General features: G+C 44.8%; 1 protein-coding gene across 4 annotated transcripts in view; it reads left to right on the plus strand.

Moving 5' to 3' along the window:
- The first annotated feature begins 9,277 nt into the window (after positions 1-9,277).
- The window catches only part of PHACTR1 (phosphatase and actin regulator 1), a 506,552-nt gene continuing 498,769 nt past the window's right edge, over positions 9,278-17,060 (plus strand). The window contains exons 1-2 of one of the 4 annotated variants that reach the window (XM_069730798.1): positions 9,278-9,656; positions 14,750-14,848. In XM_069730798.1, the coding sequence (XP_069586899.1) occupies positions 14,785-14,848 (64 nt within the window). In that variant the 5' untranslated portion in view covers positions 9,278-9,656; positions 14,750-14,784. Of the gene's footprint in view, positions 9,657-10,111; positions 10,454-14,749; positions 14,849-17,060 lie in introns of those variants that run through there. The other 3 variants (XM_069730791.1, XM_069730797.1, XM_069730792.1) reach the window with 3 other exon arrangements.

Raw genomic sequence — 17,060 nt, forward strand, 5'->3', positions numbered from 1 at the left:
TGGGAAAAAAAATATTGCACCTAAGTCTGGAGCTGTGGAGCCAGGTTCGTCGTCTGGCTACACAAGGCCTCGAACGCTCCCTTTTCTGGGAGTAGGAAAACCGCTTTTAAAGCCGGAGCAGCAAGAGCAAGTTTTGGCTTATCTTGCTGACTCAGCCTCTAGCTCTTTTGCCTCCTCTCGTGAAACTGGTAAAAGTAAAAGCAGCGCGTCGTTAGTGGATGTTCACGGTCAGGGACAAGTCGCTTCCTTGTCCTCTTCAGCAAAAACAACAACAGAGAAGAATGCAGCAGGCGACACAACGGGTTACTCCATGGAGCTCTTTACACATACCGTCCCTGGCTTAGAAAGTGAAGCAGTTAACAGTCCATGCCCATTACAAGTTGAATCTGACATGGAGTGCACTGATGCACAGCCACAGCCAGACTACTATGCTGGTCTTTTGACTCAGACCACAACATTGCCCTCGCAGGGTGCTGATCAAGAATCAGACCCTGATGAGACTATGTTGCCCCATCACGAACGCTATACCACCGACCGACAAGGTGACACAGACGAAGTTGCACACGAGCTACAAGAAGAGGTAATAGATGACCCAGTTCTTGACCCCGATTGGCAGCCATTGAAGGAACAGGGTGCAGGCGGCAGCAGTTCTGAAGCGGAGGAGGAGGGGCCGCAGCAGGCATCAACATCGCAACAGGTTCCATCTGCCGGGCCCGTATCTTGCCCAAAACGCGTGGCAAAGTCAAAACCTGTTGGAGGACAGCGTGGCCATCCGGTTAAAGCTCAGTCTGCAATGCCTGAAAAGGTATCCGATGCTAGAAAGAGTGCAGTCTGGCATTTTTTTAAACAACATCCAATTGATCAGCGCAAAGTCATCTGTCAAAAATGTTCAACTACCTTAAGCAGAGGGCAGAATCTGAAAAGTCTCAATACAAGTTGCATGCATAGACATTTAACCACCATGCATTTGCAAGCTTGGACTAACTACCAAACGTCCCTTAAGGTTGTAGCACCCTCGGCCAATGAAGCTAGTCATCAACGCAACATCCCTTCCGGCAGTGTAGGGCCACCATTTTCTGCACCACCTGCAGTATCTGTGCAGGTTTCTTTGCCAGGCCAAAGAAGTCAGGGTCAGGGAATCACCAGTTTCGTAGTAGGAAACACTGCATCTATGGCACCGGCGGCAACAATACCATCTCCCACCGTCTCTCAGTCTGCCATGTCCACCGGCACCCCCGCTAGTTCCACGATCTCCAGCTCTCCAGTCCAGCTCACCCTACATGAGACTATGGTTAGAAAAAGGAAGTACTTAGCCTCGCATCCGCGTACACAGGGTTTGAACGCCCACATAGCTAGACTAATCTCGTTAGAGATGATGCCCTACCGGTTAGTTGAAAGCGAAGCTTTCAAAGCCCTGATGGACTACGCTGTACCACGCTACGAGCTACCCAGTCGACACTTTTTTCCAGAAAAGCCATCCCAGCCCTCCACCAGCATGTTAAAGAGCGCATCGTCCATGCACTCAGGCAATCTGTGAGCACAAAGGTGCACCTGACAACAGATGCATGGACCAGTAGGCATGGCCAGGGACGTTACATGTCCATCACGGCACACTGGGTAAATGTGGTGGATGCAGGGTCCACAGGGGACAGCAAGTTTGGGACAGTTCTGCCTAGCCCACGGTCTAGGAAACAGTTGGCTGTAGCCATTCGCACCCCCTCCTCCTCCTCCTCGTCCTCCTGCAGAAGCGAGACCTCGTCCACAGACCGCAGTCGCACAACCACTCCATCCACAGCTGCCACTGTTGCACACCAGGTCTCCCATTATGGGGCAGCTACTGGCAAACGTCAGCAGGCTGTATTGGCTATGAAGTGTTTGGGCGACAACAGACACACCGCTGAAGTTCTGTCCGAGTTCTTGCAGAAAGAAACGCAGTCGTGGCTGGGCACTGTAGATCTTGAGGCAGGCAAGGTAGTGAGTGATAACGGAAGGAATTTCATGGCTGCCATCTCCATTTCCCAACTGAAACACATTCCTTGCCTGGCTCACACCTTAAACCTGGTGGTGCAGTGCTTCCTGAAAAGTTATCCGGGGTTATCCGACCTGCTCCTCAAAGTGCGTGGACTTTGCTCACATATCCGCCGTTCGCCCGTACACTCCAGCCGTATGCAGACCTATCAGCGTTCTTTGAACCTTCCCCAGCATCGCCTAATCATAGACGTTGCAACAAGGTGGAACTCAACACTGCACATGCTTCAGAGACTGTGTGAACAGAGGCGGGCTGTTATGTTTTTGTGGGAGGATACACATACACGGGCAGGCAGTAGGATGGCAGACATGGAGTTGTCAGGTGTGCAGTGGTCGAAGATTCAAGACATGTGTCAAGTCCTTCAGTGTTTTGAGGAATGCACACGGCTGGTTAGTGCAGACAACGCCATAATAAGCATGAGCATCCCCCTAATGCGTCTGCTGATGCAAAGCTTGACGCACATAAAGGATCAGGCTTCTGCAGCTGAGGAAGAGGAAAGCCTTGATGACAGTCAGCCATTGTCTGGCCAGGGCAGTGTACAGGACGAGGTAGCGGGCGAAGAGGAGGAGGAGGACGAGGAGGATGATGGGGATGATTATATTTTTAATGAGGAAGCTTTTCCGGGGCCAATGGAAATTGTTGGCGCAGCAAGGCCGGGTTCTGGTTTTTGGAGGGACACAAGTGACGTGGATTTGCCTGAAACTGCCCCTCAACCAAGCACAACCACAGATTTGAGAACTGGAACTTTGGCCCACATGGCGGATTATGCCTTACGTATCCTCAAAAGGGACACACGCATAACAAAAATGATGAACGATGACGATTACTGGTTGGCCTGCCTCCTTGATCCTCGCTATAAAGGCAAATTGCAAAATATAATGCCACATGAGAACTTGGAACTAATATTAGCAACCAAACAATCAACTCTTGTTGACCGTTTGCTTCTGGCATTCCCTGCACACAGCGGCCGTGATCGTTCTAACACAAGCTGCAGGGGCCAGCAGACCAGAGGTGTTAGAGGGGCAGAAATCAGAAGTGTCGTTGGCCAGAGGGGTTTTCTGACCAGGTTGTGGAGTGATTTTGCTATGACCGCAGACAGGACAGGTACTGCAGCATCAATTCAAAGTGACAGGAGACAACATTTGTCCAGTATGGTTACTAACTATTTTTCATCCCTTATCGACGTTCTCCCTCAACCGTCATTCCCATTTGATTACTGGGCATCAAAATTAGACACCTGGCCAGAATTGGCAGAATATGCATTGCAGGAGCTTGCTTGCCCGGCAGCTAGTGTCCTATCAGAAAGAGTATTCAGTGCTGCAGGTTCAATACTAACAGAAAAAAGGACTCGTCTGGCTACCCAAAATGTAGATGATCTAACCTTCATTAAAATGAACCACAACTGGATTTCGAAATCTTTTGCCCCACCTTGCCCGGCTGACACCTAGCTTTCCTATGTAAAGGTCTTGCCTGTGGACTATTCTGAACGACTTTTCCAATCTCGTAATTTGCAGCACCTGATTGTCCAGCATCCGACATGTTAACACCTCCCTAAATGGCCAAAGTCCCCACACGGGGCCGTGGTATCGCCACTTGGCGCCAGCACCCGTGAGAGTACTGTTTGTCTGAAGAGGTGGGTGTGCCCGCTTTTGGTCGACGGCACTGCCTCTAGGTCCCTCATAGTACAATAAAGTGTCTGGCGGTGGTGGTGCGCACCCAACGTCAGACACACCGTTGTAATATGAGGGGCCCTGGGCCTGTACCGCCGGCCACAAGACAGTCCCCCCCCCAGGTCAAACAGTGCTCTACCACGTGCAAAATTTTCTCTCACAGCTCCACCAATGTTTAGTCTATGCGCTGACATCCTTCAATGCCTGGCACTGTCAATACCATTGTATTGACATTTTTCTTATGTTAGGCCTTCGAAGCCTGTCTGCGGTCACTCCTTCCACTAGGCCTCCACTGACCTGTCTACTGCTGCCCGGGTTCCCCTGGAACCAATTTTAAATTGCCTACAGCCAGCCCAATTTATTATGTTAGGGCTTCGAAGCCTGTCTGCGGTCCCTCCTTCCACTAGGCCTCCACTGACCTGTCTACTGCTGCCCGGTTTCCCCTGGAACCAATTGTAAATTGCCTACAGCCAGGCCAATTTATTATGTTAGGGCTTCGAAGCCTGTCTGCGGTCCCTCCTTCCACTAGGCCTCCACTGACCTGTCTACTGCTGCCCGGGTTCCCCTGGAACCAATTTTAAATTGCCTACAGCCAGCCCAATTTATTATGTTAGGGCTTCGAAGCCTGTCTGCGGTCCCTCCTTCCACTAGGCCTCCACTGACCTGTCTACTGCTGCCCGGGTTCCCCTGGAACCAATTTTAAATTGCCTACAGCCAGCCCAATTTATTATGTTAGGGCTTCGAAGCCTGTCTGCGGTCCCTCCTTCCACTAGGCCTCCACTGACCTGTCTACTGCTGCCCGGGTTCCCCTGGAACCAATTTTAAATTGCCTACAGCCAGCCCAATTTATTATGTTAGGGCTTCGAAGCCTGTCTGCGGTCCCTCCTTCCACTAGGCCTCCACTGACCTGTCTACTGCTGCCCGGGTTCCCCTGGAACCAATTTTAAATTGCCTACAGCCAGCCCAATTTATTATGTTAGGGCTTCGAAGCCTGTCTGCGGTCCCTCCTTCCACTAGGCCTCCACTGACCTGTCTACTGCTGCCCGGGTTCCCCTGGAACCAATTGTAAATTGCCTACAGCCAGGCCAATTTATTATGTTAGGGCTTCGAAGCCTGTCTGCGGTCCCTCCTTCCACTAGGCCTCCACTGACCTGTCTACTGCTGCCCGGGTTCCCCTGGAACCAATTTTAAATTGCCTCCAGCCAGCCCAATTTATTATGTTAGGCCTTCGAAGCCTGTCTGCGGTCCCCCCTTCCACTAGGCCTCCACTGACCTGTCTACTGCTGCCCGGGTTCCCCTGGAACCAATTTTAAATTGCCTACAGCCAGCCCAATTTATTATGTTAGGGCTTCGAAGCCTGTCTGCGGTCCCTCCTTCCACTAGGCCTCCACTGACCTGTCTACTGCTGCCCGGGTTCTCCTGGAACCAATTTTAAATTGCCTACAGCCAGCCCAATTTATTATGTTAGGGCTTCGAAGCCTGTCTGCGGTCCCTCCTTCCACTAGGCCTCCACTGACCTGTCTACTGCTGCCCGGGTTCCCCTGGAACCAATTTTAAATTGCCTACAGCCAGCCCAATTTATTATGTTAGGGCTTCGAAGCCTGTCTGCGGTCCCTCCTTCCACTAGGCCTCCACTGACCTGTCTACTGCTGCCCGGGTCCCCTGGAACCAATTTTAAATTGCCTACAGCCAGCCCAATTTATTATGTTAGGGCTTCGAAGCCTGTCTGCGGTCCCTGCTTCCACTAGGCCTCCACTGACCTGTCTACTGCTGCCCGGGTTCCCCTGGAACCAATTTTAAATTGCCTACAGCCAGCCCAATTTATTATGTTAGGGCTTCGAAGCCTGTCTGCGGTCCCTCCTTCCACTAGGCCTCCACTGACCTGTCTACTGCTGCCCGGGTTCCCCTGGAACCAATTTTAAATTGCCTACAGCCAGCCCAATTTATTATGTTAGGGCTTCGAAGCCTGTCTGCGGTCCCTCCTTCCACTAGGCCTCCACTGACCTGTCTACTGCCGCCCGTGTTCCCCTGGAACCAATTGTAAATTGCCTACAGCCAGGCCAATTTATTATGTTAGGGCTTCGAAGCCTGTCTGCGGTCCCTCCTTCCACTAGGCCTCCACTGACCTGTCTACTGCTGCCCGGGTTCCCCTGGAACCAATTTTAAATTGCCTACAGCCAGCCCAATTTATTATGTTAGGGCTTCGAAGCCTGTCTGCGGTCCCTCCTTCCACTAGGCCTCCACTGACCTGTCTACTGCTGCCCGGGTTCCCCTGGAACCAATTTTAAATTGCCTACAGCCAGCCCAATTTATTATGTTAGGGCTTCGAAGCCTGTCTGCGGTCCCTCCTTCCACTAGGCCTCCACTGACCTGTCTACTGCTGCCCGGGTTCCCCTGGAACCAATTTTAAATTGCCTACAGCCAGCCCAATTTATTATGTTAGGGCTTCGAAGCCTGTCTGCCGTCCCTCCTTCCACTAGGCCTCCACTGACCTGTCTACTGCTGCCCGGGTTCCCCTGGAACCAATTTTAAATTGCCTACAGCCAGCCCAATTTATTATGTTAGGGCTTCGAAGCATGTCTGCGGTCCCTCCTTTCACTAGGCCTCCACTGACCTGTCTACTGCTGCCCGTGTACCCCTTGAACCAACATCAGAAAATATAAAAATAAGTATTTTGCTTATAAAAAAGAAAATACTGGAGAGATATCAAATGCAGACATTTTAACATTAAAAACAAACACATACAACAAAAATCTGGGACAGTACTAAAAATGGCCACCAGCTACAATAACTTTCTCCTGCAAGTAGTTAACTGAAAGTTTTTTTCAATTTAAAACACAGATATGGCATCCACCGAGTGTTGTCCTGTCGCGTCTTCTTTATATTATTGCCAAGAAGATGCAAAACAATGAAAATAATAAAATCATTATTTACCAAAAAAATAGAGTAAGTCAAAACCACATTGCAAATAAACATTCATTACAAATAAAGAAGCAGGGCGCGTCCGAGGGTGAGTATATACCTAATAAGAATATAATCACCCTCGGACGCGCCCTGCTTCTTTCCGACAGCCTTCCTTCCTAAGAATCAGCCCTTCCGTGGTGTAGAGAGAGGGTGTGTTACACTCCAAGGTGTTCCCCAGGTTGCCTTTCCTGAGCTTCGATCTTCATGCTCTCGTTTAGTAGTTGTCGGAAAGTAGGCTGCATTAGGCCTACAAAATGGGTATGGGGTGGAGAGAGATGGTGTGTTACACTCCAAGGTGTTCTCCAGGTTTCCTCGCCATTGCTTCGATCTTCCGACTCTCGTTTAGTAGTTGTAGAAAACTACACTGCATTAGACCTACAAAATGGGTATCGGGTGGAGAGAGATGGTGTGTTACACTCCAAGGTGTTCCCCAGGTTGCCTTGCCATTGCTTCGGTCTTCCGACTCTCGTTTAGTAGTTGTAGAAAACTACACTGCATTAGGCCTACAAAATGGGTATCGGGTGGAGAGAGATGGTGTGTTACACTCCAAGGTGTTCCCCAGGTTGCCTTGCCATTGCTTCGGTCTTCCGACTCTCGTTTAGTAGTTGTAGAAAACTACACAGCATTAGGCCTACAAAATGGGTATGGGGTGGAGAGAGATGGTGTGTTACACTCCAAGGTGTTCTCCAGGTTTCCTCGCCATTGCTTCGATCTTCCGACTCTCGTTTAGTAGTTGTAGAAAACTACACTGCATTAGGCCTACAAAATGGGTATCGGGTGGAGAGAGATGGTGTGTTACACTCCAAGGTGTTCCCCAGGTTGCCTTGCCATTGCTTCGGTCTTCCGACTCTCGTTTAGTAGTTGTAGAAAACTACACAGCATTAGGCCTACAAAATGGGTATGGGGTGGAGAGAGATGGTGTGTTCCACTCCAAGGTGTTCTCCAGGTTGCCTTTCCTGAGCTTCTATCTTCAGGCTCTCGTTAAATTGTGGTTAAATGGAACAACTGCATTTGGCGTACTAGTTGGTTTGGGGCCTACTAACAGTGTCTGCCGCTCCTTGCTGTTCTCCTGGTTTCCTGTCCTGAAATTCCGTTTTCAGGCGCTCGTTAAGTAGTTGTTAATGTTAGACTGCATTTGGCCTACTAGTTGGGTTGGGGCCTACTATCGGTGTCTGCCACTCCTTGCTGTTCTCCTCCACTGAACAAAGCTGTGCCGCCTGTTTACTACGGTTGCCAATTTTGAACTGCATTTCGACTACTTACTGATTTGGGCCTACTCTCTGTGTCAGCCTCTCATTCCAGTTGTCCTCCACTGCAATGCCCCCTGGTTATTTCTGTGTTACCAATTTTGAACTGCATTTAGCCCACTTTATTATTTGGGCCTATATCTGTGTTTCCTCCTCATCCTGCCCATTGCCCAGCCAGTGATAGATGAGTCTGCTGGTACATTGACCCATAACGCAACATTCCCCGTGCACGCTACACAACAACATTGTGGCCCTGCTGAAAGTCAGGTTGCTCTTCCCGCATACCATACCACCTTACACGGGGACAAAGAGGAAGGTGCAGATGAAAGTGCAGGTTCCTTCATCAGGTGGGGGGAGGAATACTAGTTGGCGACGTCACTGGCACAGGGCCTCTCATAGTACGCAAAAGTGTTGCTGCCGGTGGGAGGCGCCCCCGCCGTGCAAACACACCGCTGTACTTTGAGGGGCCCTGTGCCAGTGCCAATGCCAACGAGTGGGCCCCCCCTGCTTGCTCAGGTTCACAGCACTTGCAAAGTTGAAATACTTACCTCTCCCTGCTCCACTGCCGTGACGTGGTCCAGATTTCCTGGGCCCACTAATTACTTGAACCAGCCCTACCCACCACAACTTTAGCCAAATGACCCCCAATTTCAATTGCCTTCCAATTATTATAAGGTAAATTACGCTTGACAAGCTTCATTAAGAAGAATGGATGGTTTTGACATTAAAATGGGCACTCTAGGTGTTTTCCTGGCCCCCACTCACTGCCGACTATGCTGCCCCATTGACTTGCATTGGGTTTCGTGTTTCGGTCGATCCCGACTTTACGTCATAATCGGCCAATTTCACTCGACCCGACTTTTGAGATAGTCGGGTTTCGCGAAACCCGGCTCGACTCTAAAAAGGTCAAGGTCGGTCAACTCTACTGTAAACCATCTAAAAAAGATAATAATAACCATCTAATTCTTAGCTTCAAACCTACGCTAATGATATAGCTTTTTATATTATGCTGCTCCGCTATTCACTAGATGTGTGACATGCATAGTCCACACATCAACCATAGCTTCAGCATGGAAATAAAGAGGCAAATGCATTAAGAACGGTACTGGTCCAATGTTCCTGCCCATTTTCATTCTGTTTTAGAATTGTTCAAAGTCCCTTTTTGTATGCCACCTCTTCAGTGTATATTATTCTCATTGATTCCTCTAATGTCCACTCTGAGTCATCGACAATGTTTGGGCTAGATTACAATCCCCATAGCACAGCGGCCATACGAAGCCTGGGGCAACCAATTGGATGGCTGTTCCCTAGGCATTCAGACAGATGTTGCAATTATTCTCCCACCTCTGTCTGATCACAATTACAGCGCAGCAGGCATTTGGAAAAATAAAACTCGACGAAAGGTGAGGAGGATTAAATGTGTTCTGCGCCTCACCTTCCACAGACCTGCAGACAAGTCATTTTCAATGCTAATGAAATCTGAGGGGGCAGATAAAGAAATCACAAAATAAAGAAGGTGGGGGAAAAAAAGCCCCTTCAACTCTCTTAAATTAGCAGGTAATGCATGTTAATGACAAACAGAGGGGAGGATTTACATCTTCAGAAACTGGAAGAAACTGCAGAGCTATCAGAATTCTGCTCTCATAGTCTCTCTCCACATAAGATGCAGTGTGGGCTCTGCTCGTCTGGACCCTCCAGCTCCCCCTTACATCTCCCCCAAGGATTGGAAGGAGGTCGATGATATTGGTGAGTGCCCTGCTTCCATCCCAGGATCCTCCCCGACGTTCATTATTTCACCGTCTCCGGAGCTCAGTCATTTCAGTGTCATTTCATTCAAGCAAACAAATCTGTAGCTTATTTTTTCTTTTTTTTTTGCTTTCTTGGCAACTTATTGACTAATTACCGAATAGACGCCCTTCACACTAGGATAGTTTGTACATTGGAAAGCAATTATCCTATAAACCCTCATTAAATGTCAATTGGAATCGCAGTTCATAAAATGCATGTTTGCGGTGGGAAATCTCACTTCTTTCTGGAAGACCCTCGACAGCAGGGATTAGTGTTGCAGCTGGGAATTCTGCGGATTGCTCACCAAATTCCTTCATTTATTATGAGATCCTAATATCTAGGACTAGCAAAAATGGTGCTTGTTCCTTATTTGTAGAAAAGAAGTATAAAAAGGAGTGACAAAAAAAAAGATAGAGGATAGAGGAGGATGTGCAAGTTTGGGGAAGATGCGTATAGATTGTACTCTCTTCTGTTCCGAAAAATAAGTTTAATTAAAGGGAGGGACGGTGATTTTCTCCACGTCAAATGTAAGGCATTGAAGTGATGGCGTTAAAGCACTCTGTTGCCATGGTTATGCCTACTAGCCATTTTTATCAGTTGATCACAGGAAGTCCGCCTGATGCTATGCATTATTCATCTTGGATAGTCATAACATAAAAATTGTTCTGTATACCGGACAATTTTGTAATGATTGAAGAACCCTGGCCTTGGAGCAGTTTCTGACGACTGGCATTACCACCTCCTTGCATTTGCCAGTAAGTATTGCCCGTTCTCAAGCTGCAGGCTGCAAAGGACATGAAAGATTGAAAAGTTATTTTGACATTTCTCTGTCAATTTCTAATGCGGATTTTCTTGCTTTTCTCCTGCTTTGTTACGTAAGAGATGCAGCGGGTATAGCAGGTATATTGGAAATAGTCAGTCTTATAATTCACTGTTAACTCTTGCTGGAGATGACTTCATAATTATATATATATATATATATATATATATATATATATATATATATACCTGCAATATTTATTTTATCTACAATACATGTTGTTATTGTTGATTAAATCTTAGACAAGCCAGATATGAGCAATATATGTGTTAGAAAGATCACTTACATAATTGAAACCGTTCCATGAAATTGACTTTACAGGCGCACTTGTGTTAATAGACTAATACGCAGAGAGCAGTGCTGCATGAGGAGATCAATATAGCTACCGGCGGTGTGTTTGATTGCGCTGACATCCATGTAGACCTTGTACTGGTACAGCCGACTGCTGGGAACCGTTCACTGAAGCATTAATTCTCTTATGTCCAACCAAGACCATTAGACAATTATAAATGATTCATTTGTTTTATGTTTAATTATTGTACAGCAATACGGTTCCCGTAATACAGCAACACGAGAAAAGAACGGTAGCGGGTCGTATGCATGGTGTCAGGCTGCAGATAGACTGTACAGTAGATGAACAGTGCAAAGGAATGAAAATCTCTTATTTGTACATGTATTAGAAGTAGATTCAAAATGTAATAATAAAATCTTACTTTAAATAAATAAATGCATATTTCGATTTCGGCAGTGCACCACACGCTGGGAGACTGAGAGGGCTGCTTTGAAGTACTGTGTGCTAAGGACATATTTTCCCACAGCTGATTCATTACAAAAATGTCTGCTACTAGTTAATCTATTCCACACTACATTGAGTACCATGTACTTGTAATCCCTGATGAAGCCATCTTAGTGGCGATACGCGTAGAGTTCTCAATCCTCTATGATGCTTTTCATATGAGCCAATTTACCTCTGACTATGAGCATGGCACCTTACTGCCTAGTGTTACCGTTTACCTATTTTATATTCTTTTGATACTACATTATTAAAATATCTTTAGGTAATATCTTTATGTTATCTTTGAATTGCACCTTTTTCATTATTGAACTATTTGACATCATTCTAGTAAGGTCTATTTTAGATTTCCATGATATTTATATGGCTGATACAACTGATTTGACTGGAATGAAAACCAATAACTTATATTACAGGTTGTCATGTCAGCCAACTGAGTTACACTCCAGAGCCAGTCTTTGGCTTGGGAAACATGTGCAATTCACGCATTTTTAAATATTATTCATCTTGACTAGGTATTTGTGCTTCCTACATCAGGGGTGGGGAACCTCAGGCCCCAGGGCCATTTACGACCCTCGATGACCTTTTATCAGGCCCCCAAGCAGATTCTCAGGGACCACATTCTTGGGCAGGGAGGTGTATTTTGATTACAATCAGCTCATTAATTTCTTCTTGCTCTGTTAGCACACACACACGCAGTGTTCACTACTGAATGCTGAAGGGCATGCAATGAAAGATTACGTCCTGTCACCAGTGCCAGAGTCAGGATGTACTTTGTGGGCGGAGTTTGTACGGCCCCCGAAGGATGGTACAAATATCCAAATGGCCCTTGGCAGAAAATAGATTCCCCACCCTGTCCTACATAATAAAGATTTTCTCTTTTTTTGAATTGCATGTTTTACTTGTATTTTGATTGTCACTCCATTAATATATGGGTGGTGCTCACTCCATTGGGATTTTTGGGTAAAAGTGTCATCTACACTAATATTTATAGTCCAGTAAATGATTGCTGACACATTTTAAAACAACGTAGTATCACAGAAATAAGATACACATGAGCAATCTTGTAAAAAGATGTTTAGAAACATTTACAAAGGATATGCCGAAGACGATAAAATATAGGTCAGTACTGGAAAACATGGAGAATAGATAAAATACGGAAGGGAGAGGGGCATTTCAATCTGGAGGTGAAACTGATGTGAAAAGCCAGATTTAGAAGGATGTGAATTCCTTTAACACGGACCAGGAGCACCAAATAATGTAAAATTTTTAAATTGAACATGTCATGAGGATGTTATACCTCAAACTAATGACGTGTACATATGGGAATTTTCATACTGAATAAATCCATATCTTGATTGGAGAAATACAGTGTTGAAATAGTATAAAAATTAGACCCATATGCTTTGTGTGTGCAACATCGAATCTGCAGCTCTCCTGCCCTCCCTTCCTATGCACTGAATCTCACCTGCCTCCTCTATCTGACATTTTTTTCTCAGTGACCTGCTTCCCTTAACCTGATGCCAACACTTCCTCACTTCGGATCGTTCCGCTGCCGCTCATCTGCTCAGATGGGGACGGTAAATACGGAGGTCAATGCACTGGGCTTAGCGGTGTTGTGAGGACCTTACTGTGTATTTAGACCCCAGGAATGGAAGGCGGGCTACTGAAATTAAAGTGACCCGTTATTCAGACAGACGAGGCACGCGACAGGTGGGTAGTAGAAACAGAGGACAGGACAGCTACCAGTGCAATGTCCCACCCCAAAACACTTGCGGCTTATTTGAAATGCTGCAATTGGCAAAAATGGCAAACGGATTCTTAGAAAGTATAGATTTAATCAGTGTGAAAACGCCTATACATACATGACATTAGGTTGAGGTATAAAATCCTCATGACAGGTCCCATGGACAGTATAAGGGCATTTAAGATATATAAATCTGAGGGGTCAGCTCTACCATTTAAATACTATAAAGGGCTGAATAAAACCTGTAAAATGGTAACCAAAACAGCTACCAAAGAGAATGCAGGGCAGGCAGCCAAGGACAGGAATATAAATCCCAAGATCTATGGGCCGGACACTGATCTGCATGAGAATACACCTCAAGATCTTATTTTAAATTAAAAGGGGGTGTCACTAATGAGAGACATGTAATGACTGATAGTCTGCTCTGCTGATCTCACTGCAGAACTGTGTGTGATTACAACAAACACTTCTTCAGCTATCTTTCAGTAGTCAGTGTGGGGAGTAGGGCAGTAGAGCTGACAGCAATGTAAAAGGAGTGCTACAGCTGCGCAAAAGTGTTTGTAATAAGATAAAGCTCAGCTCTGCTGCACTCTCCCTCTACACAAACTTTCTCCCTGTGAAATGGAAGCTGAAGAAGTGTTATCAGTAATTACCTACAGATCTGCTGTGAGATCAGGAGAGCAGACTGTCGTTAATTACATGTTTCACACTGATGACAACCCTTTTCATTTAAAAAAAGTTCTGAAGGCAGATTCTCTGGGAGATCTATGTCCAGCCCAGAGTTCTTAACAACTCATTTACATATTAAGAAAAGTGTGATTTTTTTTTTCTGGATTAAAAGGTCAGATCACAGATATCAAGGTATCATTTAATTCAGCTTTCTATTACCCGCTTGCCCTGCCAAGCAGGGGGGGATACTTCTGACAAATTCCTTTTAAGTTGCCTTATTAGTATGCAAATCTGTTCATTATGTTGATGCATATGAGTGGTGCAACTGAATGTTGCGGTCACTGCCACTGGACGATATACCACATATCATACTATGTCTAGGCCGGGCGCTGGTGAGAGGTATTGCTGAGGTCTGAGGGCCCCCATATTAGGAGCTAGGATTGAGGAATATGCTATAATTGTTAATGCACTAAGTTGCTGGAAACATGGAACGGACATGGGGACTGGCTGAACTGTCCAACAGCTCCGAGAAAGAGATATAGTTGAAATAAGTGTCCAAAAAGTAGGAGTAAATGAGCCGTCATACGTGTTATTAGTGGTGTAGGGATCCAAAGAAGTCTGCATTATGGGTGAGATATCTATGTGACGGAGCAACCTTTTAGCCCTTTTTAGAACCCCCTTGTTCAGAGGTAACAATAGCCCAGATGCCCAAAGGAGTAAAAAAGGCTCCTCTACCACATAAGAAGACACAAGAATTATAAATGTCACTTGATAACGTTTAGTGAAAGATTTTAAATTGGGGACCAGGAACTTAAAGCTTTCCCTCTGCATTCTGGTTTTATGAGTTCATTTAAAATGAGACAAAAATGTGTCTGTATCTTTCCAGAAAAAAGCACCACCCTTGTTCCTGGGTTATGTTCCGAATTATAGCTCAGACATAATGTGAAAATCTCATAGAACATCATGAACCACCTTAAGCACAATATAATAAAATGCATTTTATTTTTTATTTTTTTTTCAAGGTTTTATTCATCAATTGACTGATCTTAAATATCTAATGATGACGAACTTTTTGGATGTGGATTCTATACCAAGGCTTTTATTCAGCCAAGGAGCTCAAGGTAATTTTCTTTTGATGCTATAAATCTTACTGTCTTGCTTGCTCGGCATAATCGCCAACACGTCAATGTCCCATTTTTATTGTAGCACAGACAATTGCTTGTAGTTTTTTTATTGGAAAATATATATGCTCAATGCCTACTACAGCAGTGCTGCAATCTTCATTGTCATTTTGTATAATTATCTGATTGTCCAAGAAAGTAATTATACCAACAGATTCACAGCCTTAGCCAGGAAATGCAATGCTAAATTTGTTCACAGAGAAAATATGTGGGTGTAAGAAGACTGGTGGAGAAGCATTTTTATTCAGGCAATGCATATGTCACTCACATGATGGCAAAGGAGGGGAAATATCAACCACACTGTCATAAGAAGTAACAAATCAACTGCAAAAGATTAGATAGGCTGCAAATGCTGAACATTCTCCTTCATTTCCTTTCATGTATTGCTTATGATGGATAGATAGATAGATAGATAGATAGATAGATAGATAGATAGATAGATAGATAGATAGATAGATAGATAGATAGATAGATAGAGTGGCTTGCAAAAGTATTTACCCCCTTGTCTTTTTACCTATTTTGTTACATTACAACCTGTGTTTAGTTTTGTAAACCGATTTGTGTGTGATGAATTAGCACTAAATAGTCTAAGTTGGTGAAGTGAGAAAAATATAGGCATAAATTAAATTGATGGCATCAAATAGCTAAAAATTGGCATGTGCATATGTATTCACCCCTTTTGGTATGAAGCCCCTAAAAATTTCTGGTGCAAGCAATTATCTTCATAAGTCACATGCTTAGTGAAAGGAAGCCCTCCTGTGTGCGAATCTAAGTGTCACATGGTCTGTTATTATATACACACCTTTTCTGAAAGGCCACATAGATTGCAAAACCATTAAGCAAGATGCTCTACTAACCAAACACCATGAAGACCAGGGAGATCTCAAAACAAGTTGTTGAGTAGTACGAGTCAGGGTTGGGTTATAAAAAAATATCCCAATCTTTGATGATCCCCCGGATCACCATCAAATCATTAACATCAAATGGAAAGATGGTACCAGAACAAGCCTGCCAAAAGAGAGTCGCCCACCCAAACTCTCAGCCCGGGCAAGGAGGACATTAATCAGAGAGGTTGCACAGAGACCAAAGGTAACCCTGAAGGAGCTGCAGAGTTTCCAAGCAGAGACTGGAGTATCTGTCCATACGACCACAATAAAACGTGCACTCTATACAAGTAGGCTTTACCTGTTTCATTCTGTCAGTAATTTGAGAATGGGATGGAGGTTCACCATCCAACAAGAAAATGACCCAAAGCATACTACTAAAGCAACACTCGAGTTGTTTAAGGGGAACGTGTAAATGTTTTGGAGTGGCCTAGTCAAAGCCCAGACCTTAATCCAATTGAGAATCTGTGGTCAGACTTGAAGATTGCTATTCATGAGGAAACCATCTAACTTTGCAATAAACACCCATTAAAAGTAGTGTGTGGTTTTTCATATGCATTCCATTTTTATCTGTGGTAGTGTCTTAGTGCTGTTTTCCTTGTCCATGGCACCTTAGTCCATCTTCAGGGGTGAATGCACATGCTCAGTAACTTCCCTGCTCTGTCCGTCCCCTTCATGTTTTATAGAGATCTAACAGTGAAGTGAGAGGCGTAACTGGTAGTTACTTTTTTCAGACTTTTCGATTTTTATTCCAGAGTACTGTACATTGTGTAGACATGGATGCAATTATTACATGTACACCGCACCATGCATAGCATTTCAGAAAATAAAAGAAATAAAGGTTAGTTTAAAAGTATTTCACAATGTAAAAAAGAAATAATAGTAAAGCATAGATTACAAGTGCTTTTTGAGAATAGTGACTCACATACAATATATAATAATGGGATTTAGGTTTCTTATTTTACAGGCGTAGACAGCTAAAAGTAAACTATAAATGCTATTAAATTTGGTGCAGAATTTAATGAAAATAGGTTTTTCAATTTCGATAATGTTTGGTAGAGCAAAAACTAACTAATGATATGGAGAGAGTATTAAAGGGAGTAGGCACACCTTGCAGACAAACCTTGCAGACAAGGGTGATATGCACCCCTTAAAGAAGCTTTAATATATTGCAACCATCATATTTTATAGTGCTGTGTACTTACAATTGTTAATTTTACCCTTTTATCCAGCTAATTCTTCTCTTTTCCATTAGATCTAGAGTTGAG

Source organism: Ranitomeya imitator, chromosome 6, assembly GCF_032444005.1.
Source record: "Ranitomeya imitator isolate aRanImi1 chromosome 6, aRanImi1.pri, whole genome shotgun sequence".
Lineage (NCBI taxonomy): Eukaryota > Metazoa > Chordata > Amphibia > Anura > Dendrobatidae > Ranitomeya > Ranitomeya imitator.